We start from the raw sequence: 18862 nt of genomic DNA, 5'->3' as shown, positions 1-18862 counted from the left end.
GAATACAGTGCCTACCGTCTGTTTTTATGCCCTGTCACGTATTCATTCTATCATTTACTAACATGCTTAATCACCTGTTGCGCTGCTACTGCTTGAAAAGGTGCCCTCTGCAGGTCAGCTGAGGTTATTGCTTGATTTAAATTTCTCAATGCTTTCTTTTTCTTTCCTTTTTTCTTTCCTTGTCCGTGTCATAACTTCCCCAAAATCTCTATTTCTACTTATTTCTGTTTCATCTCCTGACCTTTTCTGCATCCTTCCTGTTTCCATTCTCCTCCTCATCCATCCCTCTGCGGTCAATAGAAGCGTACTGGAATAATGGACAGCGACGATTTCCGTGCACTGCTCATTGCCACTGGGAACAGCCTGGTAATGCTACCTCCTTTTTTTAGTGTACCGCAACACATTTTCTCCTGATGTCCTGCTTGTGCTTGCTTTTTTAACTGTTTCGCATTGTCAGATATTGTTTGTTCCCTTTGCTTTGTATCCTCTGGAAAGGAAAATATTAAGTATTTTTTTTTATAATATATTATCAGATCTGTCAAAAAAAAAAAAAAAGAAGTTTCCTGAATAGATTTAAATAAATGCAATAATTGTTCATAAGAATTGTACCCATGTTAAGGACTGCCCTCCTGGCTTATCTGGGTTAACCTCTAGCCTCTGATCCTCAGGGTGAGGCTGAATTTACTCGTATTATGGGCATTGTTGACCCTAACAACAGTGGAGCAGTGACCTTCCAGGCCTTTATTGACTTCATGTCGAGAGAAACAACCGACACAGACACTGCAGACCAGGTCATCGCCTCATTTAAGATCCTAGCCGGAGACAAGGTAAGAATGTGTATATATTAGTATGCAATTGCAGAAAACGTAGAACATTGGGCCTCATTCATGATACCTTCGAAATCAGAGTAATTTGCACATAAAATTGACCTTTCCAAAAACTTTCCGCCAGATTCACAAATGCTTCGTACTCCCCAGATTTGTTGGTAAAACAAATGTTAAAATGTTATGTTAGTTTGTAAAGACGTACACGTGTACACGTTCATTCAATTATCTTATTTCATGCCCATGAAAACACCATATAACGAAGGCACCAGACTCAAGTAAATGCTATAAACATCAATGAGGAACAGTAATTAAATTGTTTTTATAAATGAAGTGGCTTCACATCATAAAATTTTGATTTAGAAAGCACAATAGCGTCTCAAAGAAAGTGAGGACATACCATCATTGCATGTTTTTACTGTCATATGATGATCTTTTGTGAATCAAACAGTTCAAGAAGTCAATAAAATGGTTTGACATGAGTGTAAAAAACAATTCAGTTCATGAAATTCAGTCGTTCTCTGGTTCAGTTCCCAGCGCATTGCCAACATCATTTGTGAAGCTTCTCAGGGAAATCATGATGGTAACAGTGATATACTTGCAACTGGAAGGATCTTCAGAGAAATTAGTAGAATGCCTGAAGAAGATGCAAGATGCACTATACGACAATGTGCAGGCTTTTTCTATTTGTGTGCATACCTGCCTGCAATGTTTATTTATGGATTAAAAGGAATTGGCATTGACCATACGTTATCAACTGCACATGATTTACCGATGCCAATACAAAATGATGAAACCTAAATTATAGAACTCCTATCAAACCAAAAAATCAAGCACTTCTGCTGGGAAAACAATAATCAGTGTTGGGGAAAAAATTATACTTGGAAAAAATAAATTAAAGCAGTAAAGAAACTTTTCTAAATAAGTATAGGCTATGGTTTAAAAAGAAAACCAAATCTTTTTTTATAAATTAATTTTTAAGGTTAATTTAATTATTAGCTTATTTTTTAATTACTTATGTAAATTCACTTCTATCTAAATATAGTCATAACTGTTTGCCTGAACGAACATAACACGTTCGTATGTCTTGCGCACGATTTGCACGTGGTCAGAGCAGGTGTAAATTTAGTTAGGCCCAATTATTATTAAATTAATTGCTAAATTGATGGACCTCAAACCTTGAACCTATCCCCGCCTCTCTTTCAGAACTACATCACAGCAGTGGAGTTGAGGCGTGAGCTTCCTCCTGACCAGGCAGAGTACTGCATTGCCCGAATGGCACCATACACAGGCCCTGACGCTGTTCCGGGTGCACTTGACTACATGTCCTTCTCCACCGCCTTGTATGGGGAGAGCGACCTCTAAGGGCCACCTCCAGAACTCCGGAGCAGCTCTCTCTCCTGCATCAGTTCTGATCTCCTCACAGACTAGATAGATGAGAGCGCTGGATGAAGCCACGTCTGTCTTTCTCTCACCCATCCAGTCCTTAAAGAGATCAGTGCTACTGAGGAAGATATTTAAGAGTGTCGGAAATGGGACTTAATAGCACACCTGAGGGGGAGGGGGCAATGACGTTTGAGGGAAGGGGGTTATTATGGCATTGTGGGAGGAGCAAATAACTGTTGTTGAAGCGTGCCACACTTTGAGGGATAACCTTTTGTTTCTGTGTTAAACATGTCAGTCTTGATGAGCTTGAGGAAATGGAGGTGAAAGATCCTATATAGATCATATACAGAAGAAAAGAGAAGTTTAAGATGTTTTGCAGGTTCAGAGTGTCAAGGAAGTGGTTGAGAGGATTTGGACTGTGGCCACAGCTCAGGTTCTTTAACCTTGCTTAATCGCTCCCATTTTCTCTTAAGATTACATATACACTATCGAAAGCACTCACGTATGTTATTTTTTTAGATTTCAAGTAATCACCACCAGCAGTAGCCTGTGACAACACTTGATGTTAAGCCTTTGGGCTAAACAAATTAGAAAAATATAAAATCTTGTTTTGGATGTATAACTAATTTTTACTGGAATTAAGAAAGCTTAAAGAATCAGCTTTGGATTCAGTCTATACCTAGACACCTAACCTGCACCCTATACCCCCGGTGGGGAGGGCACAAGCGTTTCCAGTTAACATACTATTTTCTTTTGTTTTAATTTTTAGTTGTTTTCTTGCTAGGGTTGACTGGGTGGGAGGTTTTGGTTTGGAGTTGGAATGTTTTTTTCGTAGATAGCAAAGCTGTATATCGTAGGGAAATTTAAAAGAATGACTCAAAGTGTTTTGACAGAGAATTTTGCCATCTTAACCCATTTGCTGAATCTGTGGAACTCTGAAAATCTAACCTCAGCGTTTTCCTCTTTTTATTTCTCCTCTTCAGCAATTTTGAGTTGGTGGGATTCCACGCTGTACATACATAGTTTTCCAGTACACAGAACTGTCAGACTACCCATGTTATAGAGTAAAACAAGAAGTTTCACCCCTGCAGAATATTGTAGGCAGGTTTAAGAGCCTGCAGGTCTGCGCTTTGGTTTCTTTTTGGGGTTGAAGTATGATACTAAAATACTTTTCTTTTCTTTTTTTTCCCCCACATTCATCAATACAGTGTTGTCTTAATGACTCCCAGACTCAAGAAGACATGTCCCTTATGGATTTATCTGAAAATTGTAACTAATAATTGCATTAATCTGTAATTGTTTCTAAACAATATTACTGAATGTCCGTGTAGGAGCTTCAACACAGCTACTGAATCGATCATAAGGAGTCCAGTAAATTTTATAAAGTCAGAATAAAGTACAGATGTGTTTGGTAGCTGAAAGTTGCTTTCTCTCTCCCATTTTTTTTTTTCTTTCCTTTTGTTGTACACTCTATTTTCTCTTACCACAGGAAGGAACAGGGACCCAATGGATGGCTCTGGAGGTTGAGGAGAACTGAAGTCTTAATGAACATTCCATTATGTCTTAATTAAAAATAAATTACTGTATATGAAATCTATGCAATCATGTATCCAATACCAACCATGCTCAGTAATAAAGGGCGAGGGTGATTTGCAATTGAAAGTGTTGAATTAATTCCAGTGAGAACAAATTAAGGGTAGAGGGGGGAGATGAGGATGAGCATAGAGTTTTCAGAAGATTTGAATAGACTTGGACCAAAAGCCTGCTCTTAGTATCTGCAAAGTTTAATAAAAGCAGTTGAGAATTCTGATTTCTTTTTGTACTCTTTAATATCAAACCCTATCTGCTGTACTGGAAATTTTCAAGAAATGCTATCTCAAAATGATAAGTGAATTTCACATGAACACAAAGTTTCCATATGAAATATTACCACTTGAATGCTTTGTTTGTGTCCCTGCTTGCTTGAGATTAAGAATTTGTTTTTTTCCAACATTGACTAGGTTAAATGAATGTTCTGAGTTCAATGAGAGTAACTCAAACCCAGAAAATTCCTATAAGAAAGCTAAGATTAGCCTAATAGCATACACTGCCTGGCCAAAATAAAAAGTTGCATACTGTAATATTTAATTGGACCGCTTTTAACTTTGATTAAGGCGCGCATTCGTCTTGGCATTGTTTCAACAACCTTATGTTGTCAATGTCATAATATTTATTTCTGCCCAGAGTTAGGTACATTTTTGGCCAAGATAGTTGAGCCTAGACCTGCCAAATAGAAGCAATCCCAGATCATGACACTTCCTCCAGAGGCTTGTACAGTACAGTGGGCACTATGCATGATGGGTGCATAGTGACTTCAAGCATTTTAGTGATCTCTGGTTACAATTATTCAAGATGTTTTTCCGACCACATTTCTTTCGTGAAGCTGACTGTTCACCACTATCCTTCCAGATTTTAATAATGTGTTTGACAGTTCTTAACCCAGTTCCAGTGATTTCTGAAATCTCCTTTCTTTGCTTGATGCAGGCCAATAATTTGCCCCTTCTGAAACACCGCAACATCTTTTCCACGATCCCGGTATGTGTCTTCCGCCAATAATCAAAACATGGCATCAATAAACATTACTTATACCATGATCAATGGAAATATGTAAATGCATATGTTCATGCCAATGGTTGTTTAAGAAATGAGAAGCTACACACTGCATCAGTTAGGAAATATCATGGCAATAATGAATTAATAGGCCCTTAAGTATCTGCTTATTTAAATCCAAATGGCGACCATTTTTTGACCAGGCAGTATTCGTATGCACAATATTACGTTTACTAGTGGATTATTAACTTTTATACCTGGAAAAAGAGGACAAAGTATTGGCTATAAGTCACTGTTAACAACACCAAGACCACATCCAATAGTACAAACTTACCATCCTCCTACCACCCTGAGGAGAGGAGTGAAGTTTCCTGTGTGTGATTTTGGAAGTCAATACAGTCGGCTGTGTTGAGCTCCTATAAATATAATGAGTGGATAGACTACTGAAGACGTAACGCAAGTAATCTTTTAAACTGAAGGCTTCTTTTCAGTTTAAAAATTTGTACTTTTATAGTCTATTAATCGTTTCTCGTCGAAAAGCTCGCAGGATTCAGAGCGGACAGGAAGGTTTCCTGAATACGCGCGGGCTTATTCAACTGTCTTCAACGTCCGAATCCTGGCCGTTGCTGTAGTGGAGACGCGCGCCCTGTGTTCAAATTCACACACAGGCGGGAAGAGCGCGACTGATAGCGGAGCGTGGGCTGTTGTGGCGGGAATCATGCTGTCGTTGACGTTCGCTTGTCGCGTGCTGCTCATTGTTTTGATGTCGGATTCAGTTCAGACAGCGGACAAATCTCAGGTAACCTCGGAACGATTGTGGACGAAAGTAAGAAAAAAAACAACAACAAAAAACAGCTTGTATGTGTAAAACGAAGAATATGAATATATATTCTTATATCTAATTATTTTAATTAGATTAGGATAATTGTTTAACATTTAAAATTAAAAGTTAATATAAAATAATATAATGTGATTTAATGTGGTGATGTTACTATTCTATTATTATATTACTATACAGTTTTTTTCCTGTGTGAATTTATATCCAGTATTACAACTTTGTTGCTGTGAAGACTAACACCATAAACCCACCATAAATGTTTATTTTTTATTTTTTCTGTGTATTATTGTATTACTGTCATTCTATGTGTCAGAATTGTTTATGTTAAAATATGCACCTGTTAGCCCAGCAAAATCCCACCTGGAAATGCTAAAGCCTGCATAAGCCACATAAATCTGAACAGTGCAGGAGTTTTTGTCAAAAAGCAAGCTAGGACACATTTAATACTGGGTTCTTTTTCTTGTCCCCTCTCCACATAAAACTGGAATTAACCTAAATTAAAAATATGCACACCTGTCAGCAAGGTAGCACCAAGCTCTTTTTCAGAACTAAAGCAACCACCTGAGGCCACTCAGACTGTGTATTTATTTTCATTCACAGTTATAAAATTTTCAGGCATGCCTCAGTTCGACAGTGCTGCCTTGTTCTCCAACAGAGACATCGTTGACTTTCTGTGCTGTCTGGCTGTTTGTTACTCCACACTTGGCACAAACAGGTTTATGCACAACTGTGTTCATGTCACTTTCAATGTTTCGTTGTCATGAATTTGAAACTGGACTGTGTAGTCGTGGAAAGCTTCCATCAGAGCTTATGACATTGGCAAGTGAAGCTTAGTACCTGGTGAAAAGAAATGCACATGTTGGTGTCCAAATATGAAGTTACTTTAGAATCCTGTTTCTGTCTGTGAAATAGTTATTTAATAGTTATTTAATATTGATGTTAAAAAGTTGCCTTTTCTACAACCAAAGTTACCCACAGAAAGATAAAACACTAGGGTAACTCATGTGACTAAAATAATGCAATAGACATTAACTAAATTACTTAAAATGTAACCTAAAACAGTAGTTCTCAACCCAGACTCCAAGATAATATTCACAGGCCCTTCCCTCAAAAAATAGTCTTGAGTGAACACCAGAGGTAGAAAGTAATGTATTACAACTTCTCTTGTTGAAGTAATCCACTTCACTACAAGTATTTTTCACCACAATTACAAAGTACAAAAAAAATAGATAATATTTCTTAATTTTTGGGAAGAAGAAAGCTCTAAGTGCTAAATCTGTTTATAAACTAAAACGCACTGTGTGCAGCATGACGGAAGCCCGCGGGTCACAGCATCATGAGCACAGCACCTTGTATAAACTGCCGCCATTCAGGTATGAGGGAACCATCTGAACACATTTATCCACTGATCAAACTTCACTTGTTTTGAAGCTTGGCAATGTTTTAACTGTGTCAAACATTAACCATGTGTGGATATCTTGTTTCCTTGCTACTATATTTCTAAAACACATTTTTTTATACACTTTAGGAAGGTACAATGCCAATAGTGTTGGAAATTGGGAATCGGGTCAAAAATACCACAGAAATTGACAAAAATATCCCCAAAATTCTAAATATGTGGACAAACAAAATGGCCACACAACGAGTTCCCGTGTTTTATTAATAATATCTGATATAGTTACAATTACATACATTGCGATAGGGGTGTAGATTTCAGGGGGGATGGGGGGAGGTAACCCCTCCAATAATCAAAACAAACAAGTACCCCCCAATACTTATACCATGATCAATGGAAACATGTAAATGCTTCACATTGCAAAATAGGAATGTGTTTCAGTCACAATGGATGTTTTGTAGTTTAGAACCATTTAGAATGTTACAAACGGATGTTTCTATTTAAATAAATGTTGTATTCTTCAAATGTTCTGTTTGTCCAAGAATCCTCTTGCAACAATGCAGGTCTTTGGCATTTAAAAGCTGCTAGTTTAGAACCTGTGAGGAGTCTGTTTCTTGTCTTTTTGTTGTGCATCAGGTTGTCCACTTCCCTCTCTATCCAGGTTAGAGATTCTTTTTCAACAGTCATGCATGGAATAGCCTTCATCTCTCTAAAACAATAGGAGAAAATAGAATTTCAGGAGAAATGTGTTTCTTTTTGCATATTTGTAAAACCTTGATTTGATTTGCATGTGTAAAGCAACTTGTAAGAACTCACCTCAGCAAATGGGGAAAAACCTCAATGTATTGTAATTTCAGTATGGTAGCGCAACCATTTTCAATTGTTCTGACAATAAGAAAATGTTCTTTAGTACCAAATTAGCACTTTAGAATGCTTTTGTAAGGAATAGATGACACCGTATATGTTTGCCATCACGGGTAAAGAAAAAATGGAATATTACCACTTAAAACAATTAATTCAAACCATAATAATATTTGGCAATTGATGATTTTGGCAGTATTTTTGATAAATTGAATGCGTATACGTTTCTATAAGTTTCATATACAGTATGTTCTAAAAATGGATTCGTAAATACTATATATAATATACTTTTATAAGTAACTTATAATGTATTTACTTGTAGTTTTTTGTCAAGCTACTTATTTACTCTTACTTTAGTCATAATATATCTTAGTACTTCTACTTGTGCTCAAGTGAATTATATCTTCAGTAGCAGTACTTTTACTTAAGTAAAAAAATAATCAGACCTCTTTCCAGCACTGGTGACCACTCAGCAGTGCTTTTTATCAGAGTGAGAAACAAGTCAGTTTACATTGTAATCTTGATTTGTTTTTAGAGGTTGTTATTTTGCTTTTACATTTTTTACCAAGTTATTTAAATTAATTTTTTTTTAAAAACCTTATTAGTCATCTTGAGGCCCCAATTTTGGGCCCCAGTCCCCTGTTTGAAAACCAATGTCCCAAAACATGCAAATTTACACAACTAAAATCATAAACAATTATTATTATAAAATAAAATAAAAAGTGATGGGCTACGCAGGGACGTTTATTTATTCCTTTTACAATAATTTGTTTTTACTATATCTTATACCTATATGATACTATATCTTTTTACCTATACAGTAAAGGTACCCATATTGTCATGTGAAATATTTTATTTTACAATATTTTGTTATAAAAATTAAAGGTTATAGTGAGGCACTTACAATGGAAGTGAATGGGGCCAATTTTGGCAGTGTTTACCAATGTGAAGCTAAAAATGTAATACAGTCACTATAAAATCACACATTATTTCTTCTGTTAAATCTCATGTATTATTTGAGCTGAAAAGTTGTTTAAATCGTCATTTTTACAGTCGTTTAAGGGTTTATGTTTTGTTGACATTACATTGTCAAGGCAACAAAGTTGTAAAATTGGATATAACTTTACACAGAAAAAGTTAGTAAGTGATTTTATCACATTACAATCATGTTAACACACATATTGTTTATGTCTTGTGGCTATACTTTTGAAACCGTGAGTATTTTAACGTTTACAGATTATTGACCCCATTGACTTCCATTGTAAGTGCTTTTGTGGTAATCAATATTATGCCACAAATGCTGTCGATACAAAAACACAGGGGTGAGAAACAATGACTGAATTTTAATTTTTGGGCGAAGTAATCCTTTAATCTGCTTCCAATATTGGCTAATTCAGACTAATATAGATTATTAAAACCAATGCCAACATCAGCATATACCAATATTGTCATCAATGTATATTGTGCATCGCTAGTTAATATCACACATAATCTTCAAATACACTAGATAAATGTAGACCTTAAACTGATTGTTTAGATAAGTTGTGGCCTTGTAATACAGAATAACAATTCTTAATTTAAATCTTAACACTTTTTAAAGAAATATTCCGGGTTCAATACAAGTTAAGCTCAATTTACAGCATTTGTTGCATAATGTTGATTAATTCCCATAAATGTATGACTACACGACAGTCCATGACAGTAGTCTGCTGTTCTTCAACTAGACATGTTTTAGACCCCCCCCCCCCCCCATTTTAGACAGACTAGCCTTTGACGGTCAGCCAGGTGTTAGAAAGAAAAAAGAAAATAAAACTCACCTCCTCCCATTTTCTAATTATAGTTGCTGGTCTCTGACAACCTGTGGCCTCAGGCGTGTGCGCTGGACTGCGCTAGAGGGCGTCATCGAGCAGTATGTGGCAGCAACGGCCAAATGTATAAGTCTCTGTGTGCCTTCCAACGTGCCCAGTGCATCAACAACCAGCTGACGACAGCCGCACGGTCAGTCTGCACAGGTATACACGCATGCGCAGAAAACAGACAAGCCGACCAAAAATGATGATTGAGATGTTGTGCAATCATATTTGCTAACCAAGGCTGTTCATAGACATTCAAATTAATAAGAACATACACATACAACCATATATTCCAGTGTAACGGGCTTGAAATAATGTCTGTCAGCAGATGCGTTGAGTTCAAAGTGTCAGCTGGCTCGCTCTCAAGCTCTGCGGGCCAGCGCTCGCTCGGATTCCGTCGCCATCTTTATTCCAGAATGCAAAGCCGATGGAACCTATGCAGAGGTACTGTGATGCTTAAGTTGCTAAATCCAGCCAGAAATAAAATGCACTCATTGTGTATTTGGATGCCTCACAAACATCTTCCCTTAACCTTTGACCTGTAGGTGCAGTGTCACAATCAGACCGGTTACTGCTGGTGCTCCACCCCTGATGGGATACCTGTCAGCAGAAGCTCTGTCCTACACCTGCAACCCAACTGCACCAGTGAGTTCTGTTTAAGTTTATGATGAACTATTGCTACAATCTTGCTGTTTTTACGGAGCGTGTCTAATCTATGATCGTCTATTTTGAAGGTCAGATGTCCGATCATGCTCTGGAAACTGATGTGGAATCAGCACAAGCAAGTGAGAACACAGATACGCACTCGCACTCAAATATCACAGCATAATGAAATAAATGTCCTAATATCAGACATTTTTCCTCTCTGAGTTTAGAGCGAGGCATTCATTGGCGATCTTCTCCTGACCCTGAACAGCGCCCTTTGCAGACTCCTACAGGTACTTTCAATAGATTTCTTTCAACTCAATGGAGTTTCTGCAACAACAAAAAACACTCACAGGTGAAGCGAATAACGTTGATCATCTCCTAACAAGGCCACATGTCAATGTCTGGGTAGATTAGATGGTAAGTGAACAATCAGTTGTGTTGAATGCAGGAGAAATGGGCAGCAGTAAAGACCTGAGTGAAATTGGCTATGGCCAGACGACTGGGTCAGAGCATCTCAATCCTTTAGATGAGAACATGGGGATGTGTGTTTGCACATGCAAAGTCCTCAGACATGTGCACAGACACACACACACACAAAAACATCCCCCATTTAGCCTTAACAGACTGTAGGGGCAAGTGCTGTTAGCGAGCACCTATGAAGGCCGGGACGGTACACGAGGGGTGGGTGGCCAGTGGCCAGCACCACGCCTGACCGCCTTTGTCTCCCCAGTGGCAATGTTTTTTTTTTTTTTACACACCGCACCAGGTACTCATTTTTAGGCTGAGTCGACCTAGGGGAGGCCCGGTCCAGTTCAGATAATCGTCACTGGTGTTGGCCATGAGCGGGAATCGAACTCTGGTCGCCAGGTTCGTGTCGCCAGGTTCTCATTTGAATCGGGATAGTCTGCTGTAAGTGACAATATGTCATTCTTTATGTTATAGCTATGTTTCAGGAAGTAATAAAGAAAAACATGACAAAAAGACATTCCTGTTTATTAAATGTATGTGTGTTTGTGGGAATTTCATACACTTTGGCCTCTGAGTGAAACAAATGTGATCGTTAAATTCTACAAATTGAGTCCTTTCCAACGATATATATAACACATGGTGGATATCTCGTCTTTTTTTATGGTTTTACCAACTCAAATTTGCAAATGATGAGAACGAAACGGTTCATATTTGTCTGCAAATTAAAAAGCATTATTTAAGAATTGGTAGGATCAGCTATATGTATTGTAAAGTCCAGATTCTAAGCTTTAAAATGACACCTTTTTTGTTCGATTATTACATTTATTATGTAATTATTATATATATTTTTTGTTTTCCACAGGGAGTGCCCCCCACTAGCCCACAATGAGCTCAGTTCCATCCTTCCATCAATCAAAATAAAAATATATTTTTAAAATATGTCCAAAAAAGGAGTACAAAGGTGTCATAATTGCTAAATAAATAAGTTGATAAAAAGATCTAATGCAATATCTTGTGATAATGTATGCAATACGAGAGATTTATAAGCAATATTAGTGGGCCGCTCATTTGCTGTTTGAACATTTTTAAATTATGGATGTTTTTTAAGTTTCAACGGGGGGCCATGACCCCCAAAAATGGAAAACTACTGCATTAAGACAACATCTTTAATACATTTTACCTTGTTTTCTTGCCTTAAAACAAAAAAGGTTGCAGTAGCCAGACAAGAAGATATAGTTTATTCTTCATGTTTTCAAATACAGGAGTCACTGCACCTCCGTTTTGGGTGACCATCCAGTTGAACTCTGACCCAAAGGGCAACCGCTCCCTCAGACGACCCAAAAGTGAGTGTGTTTCTGTTCTAAAACTCAGCATAGTTATTCATCCTGGTCTAAGCTGGTCTTTTCAGAAGGGTTACTCCGTGTTCCTGCAGATACTCTAAAGACCTGTAACCACGAGAGAACATCTGTGCTGGCCGAAACAGCCCTCCAGTGGTCAGAGGAGCGTTTTATCCCAGAGTGCAGTGCAGATGGGCGATACAAAATGGTTCAGTGTCACAGTAGCACAGGATACTGCTGGTGTGTCAGAGTGGACTCGGGAAGGCCCATTCCTGGCACCTCTACAAGGCAAGAAATGGGTGTATTTGGGCCTGGGTTGCACAACGAGTAAAGACTCTGACTACCACCCCTTGAATCCAGGGCGTGCTGAGTGACTTCAGCCAGGTCTCCTAAGCAACCAAATTGGCCCGGTTGCTAGGGAGGGTAACAGTCACATGGGGTAACCTCCTCGTGGTCGCTATAATGTGGTTCTCGCTTTCGGTGGGGCATGTGGTGAGTTGTGTGGATGCCGTGTAGAATAGCATGAAGCCTCCACACGCGCTATGTCTCCGCGGTAACACGCTCAACAAGCCACGTGATAAGCTGCGCGGATTGACGGTCTCAGACATGGAGGCAACTGAGATTTGTCCTCCACCACCCGGATTGAGGCGAGTCACTACGCCACCACGAGGACCTAGAGTGCATTGGGAATTGGACATTCCAAATTAGGGGAGAAAAAATGAAAAGGGTGTATTTGCATGAGACAGTGAAGGAAGGCTGTAAATGACTCCTCTACCAGATTAATGATTTGATTTCATCTTGAGACTCTTGTGTGTGCGCAGGAACCAAATGCCTGACTGCAGCCGTCAGGAAACTCACACAGTCATCGTCAACAACAGCTACACACAAACATCTCTCTCAGGTCAGAACTTTGTTTGTTTGATACTGTAAACAGATTTTAGATGAGATATCTGAAGAATGTGTGTGTGTAGGATGTCCCAGTGTACAAAAGACAGACTTTCTGCAGAATTTGATTCAAGAATTTCAACAGGACGTTGAAAAGGGTGGTCTATCTCCTACACACAGGTAAGAAAAACAAACATCACCACAGATTACACTCATCAGATTTTGCCATCGATCGATATTACAGTCATATCAGATAATGGCTCTGTTGCAAACTCTACCTAGACAGCATTTTAAGGCATCATAGGCACACTTCCAGCAAATTCAATAATAATCGACGTAATCGATTCGGTCCCCCTACACTCTCAAATGACTTGTATATTTACATGGCTCATCTATATGGGCTGGTAGGGCAGAGCCGCACCTAAATATTCATCCACATGAAAACATAGATCCTTACTATAAACTGCTAATAATGTCATTTATTTGCCCGTAAATAAGTTCAACATGCTGATATATGTATTTAAAAGCAGGCCTGGTATAAGTTTTTAGCGTGAAGTAGCTGAAAGCTCCGTTAAACAGTGTTTGATGTAGATATTCAAGTATGTGGGCAGAGAGTCTGCTGCCTCCTGAACTCCACAGCGCCCCTCAGTTTTATCAATGGAAAACTGTGGTCGAATACGGTACTGCAACGAGCCCTCATTGACACCCATTGGGGCAGAAATTAATCTGAACATAAACGTAGTGCCAAACCAAAGGTAATTTTAGTATTGGTGCACACCAGCAGTGTGACGGTTTTCGAACATCGATGAACGTGTATGTAACAGTGTGTTGTTTTCGAGACAAACTGACCAACTTGATCCTGACATTCCAGATATAAAAAATTGGCAATCAAAGATAAGAGTAAGTGATGAGATATTGTATGTTTTTTAATGATGAAAAATTGTATGTCAAAAAGCCTTGGCACTTGAAACTTTAAGTTTTAAATTTGCTGTGATTTAAGAAATTACTGTCATTATAAAGTCTTTATATTCATCTTGGTTCAACTACACTAACACCGCTCAGAACCTGGGAGTGTTGGTAGAGGACCAGCTTATTTTAACTGCACACATCTCATCCGCCCGGTCTTACAGATTCCCACTCTACAACATCAGGAAAATCAGACCTTTCCTGTCTGCATATGTCAGCTCCTGGTCCAAGCTCTGGTCATTTCAAGAATGGACTACTGCAATGCTCTGTTGGCTGGCCTTCCAGCTAACACCATTAAGGCACTGCAAATTGTCCAGAATGCAGCAGCACGTCTGGTCTTCAATCAGTAAAAAAGGGCTAATGTCATCCCACTCTTGATTTCCCTCCACTGGCTATCTTTAGCTGCCCGCATCAAATTCAAGGCTTTGACTCTGGCTTTCAGGACAGGCAATGAATCAGCACCCTGTTTCTTCAATTCACTTTTTCAGGTCTATGCTCCAACTCACTCTCTGCGCTCTATGAACAAATAAGGTTGACCGAGGTGTCAAAAGACGTGTCAAATTCATAAATGCATAGTGTCTCTGGATGGTTACACCCCATGAAGATTTCTACTTTTAGCCCCAGAAAAAATATCAAAATGACTTTAAACTTGGAAATTGAAAATATGCTCATCATATAAGAGATGTATTTATTAAGGAATAGTTCACCCAAAAATGAAAATTAGCTCATCATTTACTTACCCTCATGCCATCCCAGGTGTGTATGACTTTCTTCTGCAGAACACAAATGAAGATTTGTAGAAGAATATCTCAGCTCTTTAGGGCCATACAATGCAAGTGAATGGTGGCCAAACGTTTGAAGCTCCAAAAAGCACAAAGTCAGCATAAAAGTACTCCATAAGACTCCAGTGTTTTAATACATGTCTTCAGAAGTGATATGATAGGTGTGGGTGAGAAACAGATCAACATTTAAGTTGTTTTATTTACTATAAATCTCCACTTTCACTTCCACATTCTTTTTTTTTTGTGTGCATATCGCCACCTACTAGGCAGGGAGGGGAATTTATAGTAAAAAAGTACCTAAATGTTGATCTGTTTCTCACCCACACATATCATATCCCTTCTGAAGACATGGATTAAACCACTGGAGTCATGTGGATTACTTCTATGGTGACTTTATGTGCATTTTGGAGCTTCAAAGTACTGGCATGAGGGTGAGTAAATGATGAGAGCACTGACCAACTGACCATCTGATCTGATGAACACAAACGAAGATTTTTAGAAGAATATCTCTGCTCTGTAGGTCCTTACAATGCAAGTGAATGGTGACCAGATCTTTGAAGTCTTCTGGATTACTTTTATGCTGACATTATCTCCTGTTAGGACCATTCACACACATTGTATGGACCTACAGAGCTGAGATATTCTTCTACAAATCTTCATTTGTGTTCTGCAGAAGAAAGAAAGTTTCTATCATGTATAAAAAAATGTGTTAAGTAAAAAAAAATTGTCTTGTCTTTCAGGACAACCGAGGACCATCCTCCTGTCTCCACCTCTTCTCCATCTCCCTCTCTCCCTCTCTCACTTCCTGTTAGAGCTCTCCAGTGGTACTTTGCACGGCTTGACAGAGATGCTAACGGGATTCTCAACGAGCACGAAACACGACCGTTACGACTCCTGCTCCGCAAAACGTTACATCCTCGCCGCTGTGCCAAGAAATTCATGCAGTTCTGCGACAAAAATGCAGACCGCGTCCTAAGTGCTCTAGAACTTATCTCCTGTGTCACCGTCTGAGGACAAACTACAAATGTTGTGCATGTTATCTTTGGAAATCGTTGCAGTCCAGTTTGACCTTCATCTCTATAATGGCCTCCGAGTCTCAGACTGTAGCATTCGATCCCTTCACTCTATTTTTTTTACTCTTGTTCAGTCTTGCCAGCGTTGTGACCTTTTCACTTATGCATGTCCAAACAAAGGACTTGTTATTGGTTTTGTAAAAATAACTGCAGGTAAGCCTTTCAGACTGCTGAAGTCTGAAGTGTGTTTTTCAGTGTCTGAGAGTGAGAATGTTTCATACTGAGTTTGGGCATGTGTAAACACCATGGTACATGAACATGGTGATCATTCGGTAACATGGTATACAGTCCAAAAATCTGAGACTACATTGAAATGCTGGATTTTTTTTTTTTTCATTAAAACTTAGAAATAAACAAAGTCTAGGATTTTGAAACATTTAAGATTAAACTTATTATGTAAAACTAAGAAATCTTCTCGATTTTGCACTATTTAAAGGGCACTAATCAAATAAGAAAATGTGTGACATTTATCATACTAGCTCCTTTGTACAAATTGTCAGATGACCTTGCTACCATTGAAGCAAACAAGACGTATTTGGCACATTCTCTCATTCTCCCAACACGATCGCCAGGTTTTGTTCATGCCAGCTTGAGTGCAGGCTGTCTTTAAAGAAAAAGGCGGAATACCTAATAATAAGACGTTCTGAAATTCATGTTCATTTTTCAATGGCTTGATTATCCGATCAGTTCCATTTATGTCATCAGCATTTTTGTAAAAATAATCATACCTTCAAATGGAAGTCAAATGGAACTGCATTTTGTAACTTCATGATGTATTGCATCGTTTATTAAAGAATCCTGATCTTGATTTGCACCCCTATTATGTTGGGTATGTTTTGTGATACATATGGACATGAATCATGCATCCAGTGATGCCAAAGAACACCTCTAGGTGTCAGTGTATCTCCAGTCCAGATCTGGTCAACACTGTATTGAGGATCTGATGGTCTCTGACTATTACAGGCAATCAATTTACTGCATGTACATTATACAACCAGGTTATTGTAATCTAAACTGCACTTGATCTTCAGCTGAAGACTGACCATATATTTGTGTACTATAAGACTTGTTTACTGTGATTACCTACGGCACTCGGCCTGTGGCCGAATCACAGCAGTGCCCTCTTGCTTGTGTGATATTGCTTAAATATATACTGTATATATATATATTCAGATAATTAAAATGCATTACATTCTTGTGCAGAAGAGTTCATCATTGATAAGACGATACAAAAAGTGGCTTTAGAATACAATGCATTGTTTACTACCATATTATTGATCATAAGTCAATCATTGGCACACAGTTCACAGCAATCCATTACACAAGTGAGTTTGTCAATCAGTTCAAGATTTATTATGAGGGTTTGTTTAAGGACCCGTCAATTTACACCTGCGTCAGGCATGCTTCTACATCTCGGGTGAGTTGCGTCATAAACATAATGTGTTTAGGTCACTGTGTCAAGTTAAATATAGTTTATATCACATCTTGAGATCTCTTAGTTCGAATTTGCGCTCCATCAAGTGTTTTGAACGCAAGAACATAACGCATGTTTGTGTTGTTCTGTCTACTGAAGGGTTGTTTTTCTTCACTGTATAAACTGTGCATTGCCACACAGCTGAAGTTTCACTTACTGCCCTCTGGAGTAAACAGGTGGTACTACAAGCTTGCATTTCTCAGGAATCTTCCTTATTACAATCCGGGAGTATTGAGATTAATTGCGTTATTTTTAATCAAATTAATTGCACTGAATTAACGCATTAAATCGACAGCCCTAATTTTATATATATATACACACACACACACACACACCATGTTCAAAATTATTATGCACATACCATTTTTGTTTGTTTTTTCCGAAACATTCATTATGATTAAGGATTTTACTTTATCCTCAACAATTATTTTACAATGTGGATGTTATTAAATGTGAAAGAACTGATAATGTCAACAGTGTTATTGATATTTTTAAATAAAAACTAAAAATGTTGTTCAAATAATTATGCAGAATGCACTTTGAAAATATTCAATGGGTTATAATGAACTCAGACTTTCTTCTGCTGAACACAAACGAAGATTTTTAGAAGAATATCTCAGCTGTGTAGGTCCTTACAATGCAAGTGAATGGTGGCCAAAATGTTGAAGCTCCAAAAAGCAAAAGTCAGCATAAAAGTAATCCATACGACTCCAGTGGTTTAGTCCATGTCTACACATTCTTTGTGCATATCGCCGCCAACTATGCAAGGAGGGGAATTTATAGTAAAAAAAAGTACTTAAATGTTGAACTTTTTCTCACCCACACCTATCATATCACCTCTGAAGACATGGATTAAACCACTGGAGTCATATGGATTACTTTAAGGTCATTTTGACACTTTCAGGGACCCTAAAGGGACCTACCATCTCACATCCCAATATTCCAGCTCAAATCATCACTCCACCACCTCCTTGTTGACGTCTCAGTCTTATTGGAACAGGGTGGCCATTCACCAACCATCCAGAACTACATCCATCTGGACCATCCAGTGTAGCACGGGATTTTTCAATGAATAAAAATGTGAAAATTAGTCTTCATGTAATTCTGAGCCCACGGCAAATGTTTCTCTTTGTGAGATTTGGTTAGGGGTGGCCGGAAAAGCAGCTTTATGCACAACTGCCAGCCTTTGAAGGATCCTGCTTCAAGAGGTTCTTGGGACTCCAGAGACACCAGCAGCTTCAAATACCTGTTTGCTGCTCAACAGTAGCTTTTTATAGCTGTCCTTTTAATAACATTAATTTGTCTGACAGAAACCTTTCTTAGTAAGCCTTTATCTGATCTAAGTCTTCTGTGCTGTAAATCACTCACAAATCTTTTGACAGTTCGATGATCTCTATTTGTTTTTTGCGATATATCAATTGTTTTCATGCCTTTTGCAAGACATTGCACTACTTCACACTTTTCACACTTTTAACCCCAGAT

General features: G+C 38.3%; 2 protein-coding genes across 3 annotated transcripts in view; both read left to right on the top strand.

The window, feature by feature from the left end:
* Nucleotides 1–4055, top strand: part of LOC127629657 (alpha-actinin-4) — a 55090-nt gene extending 51035 nt beyond the window's left edge. Inside the window, exons 20-21 of one of the 2 annotated variants that reach the window (XM_052106808.1) lie at nt 669–827; nt 2031–4055. In XM_052106808.1, the coding sequence (XP_051962768.1) occupies nt 669–827; nt 2031–2189 (318 nt within the window). In that variant the 3' untranslated portion in view covers nt 2190–4055. The remainder of the gene's footprint in view (nt 1–668; nt 828–2030) is intronic. The other variant, XM_052106807.1, reaches the window with a different exon arrangement.
* Nucleotides 4056–5338: 1283 nt separating this feature from the next.
* On the top strand, nt 5339–16269 carry LOC127629463 (SPARC-related modular calcium-binding protein 1-like). Its single transcript, XM_052106567.1, has 11 exons — nt 5339–5598; nt 9735–9906; nt 10076–10191; nt 10293–10392; nt 10482–10532; nt 10623–10685; nt 12126–12206; nt 12296–12488; nt 13022–13101; nt 13172–13265; nt 15574–16269. The coding sequence occupies exons 1-11, from the start codon at nt 5518–5520 to the stop codon at nt 15842–15844; spliced, it is 1302 nt and encodes a 433-aa protein (XP_051962527.1). The 5' UTR covers nt 5339–5517; the 3' UTR covers nt 15845–16269.
* Nucleotides 16270–18862: the final 2593 nt, after the last annotated feature.

This window comes from Xyrauchen texanus, chromosome 36 (genome assembly GCF_025860055.1).
Source record: "Xyrauchen texanus isolate HMW12.3.18 chromosome 36, RBS_HiC_50CHRs, whole genome shotgun sequence".
NCBI lineage: Eukaryota > Metazoa > Chordata > Actinopteri > Cypriniformes > Catostomidae > Xyrauchen > Xyrauchen texanus.
This window is presented reverse-complemented; position numbering and strand designations above follow the sequence as displayed.

Coding starts and splice junctions, on each gene's coding strand:
- LOC127629463 (XM_052106567.1), top strand. CDS start 5,518: ATGCTGTCGTTGACGTTCGCTTGTCGCGTGCTGCTCATTGTTTTGATG. Junction 9,907..10,075: donor CGCACGGTCAGTCTGCACAG/GTATACACGCAT, acceptor GTCTGTCAGCAG/ATGCGTTGAGTTCAAAGTGT. Junction 13,102..13,171: donor CACACAAACATCTCTCTCAG/GTCAGAACTTTG, acceptor GTGTGTGTGTAG/GATGTCCCAGTGTACAAAAG.